Raw genomic sequence first — 7,544 nt, forward strand, 5'->3', positions numbered from 1 at the left:
ATATATATATATATATATATATATATATATACATATGTATATATATATGTATATATATATTTATATATATATATATTTTGTATTGTGCGTATATAAAAAATTTAATAAAGAAATACGAAAATTCTGAAACAAGATACGGCCCATGTATGGGGTTAGTCTGAGTTTTAACGTCACTAAAGCGCTTAGCTTTAACGACATGACTTCAGGCCGTACTTGGCCGGTGGCCTATAACCTCTCTTCGATATATATTCACGTGTTCCTAAGTATGTTTACACACACACACACATATATATATATACACGCGTACATACCAACCACATGGTCCCGGGTTCAGTCCCACTCGGCGGCATCTTGGGCAAGTGTCTTCAACTATAGCCTCGGGTCGACCAAAGCCTTGTGAGTGGATTTGGTAGATGGAAACTGAAAGATACCCGTCGTATATATGTATATATATATATATATGTGTGTGTGTGTGTATGTTTGTGTGTTCGTGTTTGTCCCCCTAGCATTGCTTGACAACCGATGCTGGTGTGTTTATGTCCCCGTCATCAAGCGGTTCGGCAAAAGAGACCGATAGAATAAGTACTAAGCTTACAAAGAATAAGTCCCGGGGTCGATTTGCTCGGCTAAAGGCGGTGCTCCAGCATGGCCGCAGTCAAATGACTGAAACAAGTAAAAGAGAGTATATATATTTGTTCATGTATATATATATATATGTATATATATGCACACACACACATAATTTTACTTTGTGTACGTGTGCGCTTGTTTTCATGTTCAGTTATTTAAAAAACAGTTTACTTTAATCCGATGGGTTAGATTAAACTCTTTGGTAGAGTACAAATTTATTATTCTTAAGCAAGTATATTAGTGACACTCGTGTGTGCGTGTGTTTGTGCGCGCGCCCAAATAGACGCCAACCCTGATACGGACACACAGACACACGTTTAACGAACGGTTTTCTGAGGTCGTCTCTCGCCGTACTCTTATCAAAATCTTCAAAATTCGAAATCCATGAAAATTTTCCCTTAGCCTTCCACCCGTCATTACCCAGCCCCCCCCAACAACGACTACTAGCAACACACCCACCCACCCGTTCATTAAATTACTCGTCACCCACTTGTCATTTATTTGTCTTGTTCGCAACCAACCTTTTTCGGATTGCTCTTCAACCTACATTGAATGGACAACAACCCCGTTTTTATATAAATACGGCCAAATCTTCAAATGTATACCTCCTTATTTATCTATTTTATTTAGACGTAGGTCCGGTTTCAAACCCATGGCCTGGCATCTTGGGCAAGTGCATCCTACTATAGCCCTATGCCAACCAAAGTTTCTGTGTGTGTGTGTGTATTTATCCCACCCCTACCGCTTGACGACTGGTGTTCGTTGTTTACCTTACGTTCCCCGTAACTTAGCGGTTCGGCAAAAGAGAGCGCGATAGAATAAACGCCATGTTTAAAAAAACCCCAGAAGTACTGGAGTTAATTTGTTCAACTGAAACCGTTCCAAGCGATGCCCCAGCACGGGCGCGGTCCAACGACTGGAACAAGTAAAAAAAATAAAAGAGTAAAAAGGCAGATTTTGGCTGCTATTTCTAGCAGTTGGCATGCTCACTGGGTTAGAAAGCCGCGCTGTGTTACTGAATTACGAATAGATAAAAGTACCTGTTCATCTTACGACTACGACGACGACAGAAGCTTTTTCCCAACAAAGCACAATACTACTACTACTATTACTACCACTGCTATTACTACTTTGTCTTCTCTTTCTTGCGTATCGCCTTCAATCCCAGCTTTTACATGTGACGTCGTCGTCTCTCGCCTTCCCTTCCTCCTTCCACCGCTTCTTCGTTTACTCTTACCACCACCACCACCACTACGACTACCACTAGTACTGGTGTTTCTGTTACTGTTACTACTACCCCCTCCGACCCTACCGCCACATCACACAACCAAACCCAACCCACTTTCACTCGACAACCTGCCTTAACACCGACACCATCACCACCACCACCACCACCACCACGTCACTGGCGTTCAACGCCGTCACCACCCCCACGTCAGACTCTGCTAGTGTTAGCGCCCCCTCCCTCTCACTACATCCCTTTTCTTACTTCACATACTCCCGTTCCTCCTCCTCTAAACTCCTCCCCTATCTTTATTTCAAGTCTCTCTCTCTCTCTCTCCTTTCCTCCTTACTTCTTCCTCTCCCTCTCATTATTTATTTTTATATATATTTGTTTTGTTTACGTTTTATTTTTGTTATTTGTTTCTCTTTTCTCTTTTCCTTTGTTTTGTTTTCTTTCCATATTTCATACGCACCTCCACACTCACCTCTTTTCCTCTCTATCTTCCATCTCCCTCCCATCCTCCCTCCCTCTCTCACTCTATCGCCTCATTTCTCCCCTCTCTCTATTCCACTACTTTCCTCTTCCTCTACTCTCTCTCCTACACTCTTCTCACAACCTTTTTCTCTTCCTTTTCAATTAACCTTTATCTTTCTCTCTCTCTCTCTCACACATAGCTCTCAGCGTCTCCCTCCTTTTCACCGCGCACGGTCACTCTCTTTCATTTCCTAACCTCTTACTTTCCCTCACACCACTCACAATCCCTCACTCCCTCCACAAATACATACACACGTATTTACAGTCACATAAACACACATGCTTCTCTCCTTTACACACACACACACACACACCTTATTCTCATATTCTCTCTTACTACGCCGCCATCTCTACAACTCTTATCGTTCTGCTACCGCCGCCTCCGACACCACCACAACCACTAACCTATACAATCACCATTGATAGTTCCTCACTACTACTACTACCGTAACAGCCACCGTCACGACTGCCTCCGACGCCGTCGCCGCTATAATCATTAGTATACCAATAAGTACCACCACCACCAACACCACCACCACCATCATCGCCATTACTTGTCTTCCTTGTTTTTCTTTTTCCCTTTCCACCAGTTTTTCTGCCTTTTCCCCCCACCTTCTCTCACATTATCACTAAATATACACAAGCACACACACATACACACTCACTCACAGATACACAAATAGAAACGAAAACAAGACTCGCATACATATACACCCTGTGTGAAAAGGCTACACGTACACACAGTCGTACGTATTTACAATATTCCCATATACTTACTGGTGAGTACGAAAGCATGTGCACACAGTCGTATATACACGCATGCGGCGGAGAATCGCGCACGCATATAGCGTGCATGCATTTCTAATACAGACAGCGTTTGCCCCCTCTCTTTCTCTTCTACACACAGACACCACATGTAATATACACAACACACAGACACACATATCGACGTTGTTACCTCTCGTCCTCCTTGGCAAGCATCAGAAGCGAACGGCTGTCTTATTTAATCGATACACTCTGAAAGTCGATCATCGTAGAAAAGCAAGACCCCGCGCAAAATATTATTATTATTATTGTTGTTGTTATATTCGAATTTTATTTTTATTCTGTTAAAAATTACTTTTACGGATACAAGCAAAGAAGAAACATCAATGAAAAGAGGATGATAATTTAAAAATAATAACGAATAATATATATATATATGGAAACGACCAACAAGAAGTGAATATATAAATATATATGTATATATAAATGTACAGCAACCATCGAAAGGGGTGAAAGAAAAAAAGTTATCTTCTAGAGCCCTGCATACTGCCATAACTAACGCCCCACTTTCATACATACCTTCATATACACATACATATATACGCGGATACGATGGTCGATCGTATGGAAGTATCTTGTGTGTTTTACGCAATGTTGATATATTACAACACATATTCCATATGAATTTACCCGATTTTTGAAACAAGATGTGGACGTCAAGACTTCTGGATTCAATATTATTAATAATGTGTTTAGTGTAAAAAAATAATAATATATAGAAAGTCAGTTACTATGTGCAGTCACTGGTACTGGGTACCACCCGAAGAAAAGGAAAATACATATATTGGTACGTTTTTTTTTTATCTCTATTTTTCTTGTTCTGTCGTATTTGTTTTTCTTTACACGTTTTTGTTTTTTGTTAATTATGGAAGGAAAAAGAAAACTTATTTAAAAATGATTTCTGACTCTGGCAAAAAGATATTTAATTATTTAGTAAGTTAATTTGATCTCAATATTTAAATGGGCGTCAGAACAACGCCTGATATTATTCATCTACACTGCTACCCCGATCTCTCAAACGTTACCACCCTGTCCTTTAGGGTTAGCTGTGTCTACACCAGGGTCAGTCTTAGCGGGGTCCATATGAGATTTCGTTATTTAAATTCATGTTATAAATTGGTTATACGTCGACAACCCATAAGACATCTTAACGATATTTTAAATACCATTCCTAATAACATTTAATTATAAAAATATAATAGAATTAAATGGCTATGTAGGGCCACCTGAGTAAAATGGTAATCATAGGTAAAAATGGGTTGAGAACCTCGGGTCTGTTTTAGTTAAAGCGTCCTTCACATCTTGTTTAAAAATACTAGTTTGATTTTCAACGCCTTTTCCAGTTATATAGACAACCTCAGAAAGAGAGAAGCTTTATTTTGGTCGTATGGTATTTATAAATACTTGATAATTGATAAACAGAAATAAAAGAAAAAAATCAGTTCGTTTTAGTGCCACTAAAACAGGGACATTATCAATTAAATTTTGCTATTAACTACAAAGAAATGCCAAAATTTAGTTAGAAACAGATACGAGAATAGAACTGAACCAATGTCAGTAAAATTATTATTAGTACTTGCAGTAATATCGACCCTGGAACCTTGGCAGAATTTTTAGACGCAACGTAGAAATACGCAGTTAATATTGCCAAGCATTTCTCCTCTCCGTTTGTCTACAGTATTCTTTCTTCCAACCAACATTTTATTAATGTAGAAGTTTTTCAATATTACGTACGTTCAATATGGTGAAAAGTGCTGGATTAAAATAATTAATCCGCAATGTCCTTCCTTTTCCATTTATGGTTGGTACTCAAGGTAAAAAAAAATCTGCTACAATCGTTTTCTAACTTTATTTCTTCTTAATATCAGTTCGACAGTTCTTGTAGAAAATATTCATTTCGTCAACGAATAGATCAATAGTAATAATGTTTTGTTACAATTTATTATTATTGAAAACTGTTAAGGCTTTTATCATTCTGGAGTCGATAAAATAAATACTATCAACTAGTAAGTCTACGCTGTGTTCGATGAAATAGTTTATATCGATCTTTCAACATTGGCGACCTTGTGCTTCTGGTAGAATTCGATATTATTATAAATATACAACCAACATCACATACACACAAAGATTTGTATAAAAATATAAGTTATTTGTTGTGGGTATACATATATGTATGTATTTGTGCGTGTGTGTATGCGTGTTTTAAATAAAGGTGGGTGTTTGAATTTGTATATAATGCTTATATGTATACAGATACACATGCGAAAGAAGTATTTTCACTACATTACTTGTGTGTGTTTGTATATATATATATATATATATATATATATATATATATATATATATACACATACATATACACACATTTTCATTATTTCCCGAGCGTCAAACTAATACACTTGTTGTTCATACACCTGTCTTCGTCTTTTGTTTTTCTATAAATTTTATATATATATATATATATATATATATACATACACACACGTTTTAGCTCAACTAGGCTTTTCTATTAATCCCCATATATAATTTTGTATATTAACGCGCTATTCATTTATATATATATATATATATATAATATATACACTTATATAAACTTATGTTTGTGCTTGTATGTGTATATGCTCCTTGATAAGAACTCGTGTTCTTGGTGCGTATACATCTGTAATAATTTATCTACCATACATACACGCATATATATTCAAACATTTATATGTATATATACCATCAGCATACATTAAGAGAATGAACTCGGAATCATAACTGTAAGAGTGCTCCATGAAACTAATAATATAATATACACCTGTTCAACTACACACATACGTAATATGTGAAATTGTATGTTTGTATATATAATGCTCTAAAACGTATAACATATACATAGATATGTGCACACTCAGCTGTATACATATTATTTAGCAAAAGCAACAGAGTGACTCAAGGAGCGAGAGTTTCGTGCGTTAGCACTTTTCAAACCTATATATATATATATATATATATATGTATATATAAAAGAGACCACTAAGTGGACTGCTAATGTGCTAGAAGATCACATTAACAGTCCACTTAGTGGTCTCTTTTATATATACATATACAATAATCCTTTGAGATCTCAGATAATTTTTTTTTGAATCTCCTGATTCTTTTAATATGCTAGTTTCCCTGGTATTAAATTGATATTAATTAACATCCAATTTTTTACCCTACTATTTTGATATAATTATATATATATATATATATATATATATTCGCACACAGACAAGTTCTATAGTAGAGGCCAATAATATATTTATTTTCGTTGAGTCAGTCTGTTGTTACTCTGAGTCTCACCTGTGGATGCAACAGGGTGTTCAGGCAAGTTTTGTATATACATACACGCGCACCTTACGTATGTGTGTATATTCTAACATAGTCTTCGATAATTTAAGGAAATTGATAAATTCCTGACTAGGTCGCAATACATGGTACATAATGCAATTAAACGATTGCACCGCTAACGCATGTCAATATATACACACGAAGCCACACATATACGCAGTATATGTACATATTGTGCGTGTGTGTGTGTATACCCACATAAATGAAACCAGTACATTTACATATACACATGTAGCTGTGGTTATATATATAAATATAACACGAAAGCGTGTATATATATATGCGTGTGTTGGGGGGACGTGTACATATATAAATATTCAGATTCCTCTCTTGGTGTATGCAATGTATATCGTATATATGTGTGTATGATATAATATCGACTTGCAAGTACACGCGAATCTGCTCGGTTTATATTTATGGAGGCACGTGAAAGAAATGACAACGAATCTCATGGTTTAAAGATTTATTGCGCATTTGGTAAGGAGGATTTTGGAGTTCGATAAATATACATACACCCTATGACACTGAGAATATTTCTTATATACACACGCACTCGCATATATATATATATGTATATGTATATATATATATCTTTGTGTATACGGAACATGCCTACAAAGAACGTCGGAACATATATGTATGTGTAATTGTATGCAGATGTGTGCACTATTAATATTTAGTTCTTTTAGAAAGTAAATCTTCGTAATGACATGTATGTATACATACATATATATCCATATATATGGATGTACGAGTATATAATGTACATGTATATAAATATACGTAAGCGTATGTATGTTGTGAATATAGACTATGCAAACGTATTCATACACTTATATCTATATACATGCAGATATTTGTCTTGATACGTGTATGTATCTATGTGTTTGTGTGTGTGTGTGTATATATATATATATATATATATATATATATATATATATATATATATATATAT

The 7,544-nt window shown here is 35.8% G+C and overlaps 1 protein-coding gene across 1 annotated transcript in view; it reads left to right on the forward strand.

The window, feature by feature from the left end:
• Positions 1 to 2,318: 2,318 nt before the first annotated feature.
• Positions 2,319 to 7,544, forward strand: part of LOC106868022 (serine-rich adhesin for platelets) — a 135,028-nt gene continuing 129,802 nt past the window's right edge. The window contains exon 1 of the mRNA XM_052966729.1: positions 2,319 to 4,001. Coding sequence (XP_052822689.1) covers positions 3,947 to 4,001 — 55 coding nt within the window. The 5' untranslated portion in view covers positions 2,319 to 3,946. The remainder of the gene's footprint in view (positions 4,002 to 7,544) is intronic.

Source organism: Octopus bimaculoides, chromosome 3, assembly GCF_001194135.2.
Source record: "Octopus bimaculoides isolate UCB-OBI-ISO-001 chromosome 3, ASM119413v2, whole genome shotgun sequence".
Classification (NCBI taxonomy): domain Eukaryota; kingdom Metazoa; phylum Mollusca; class Cephalopoda; order Octopoda; family Octopodidae; genus Octopus; species Octopus bimaculoides.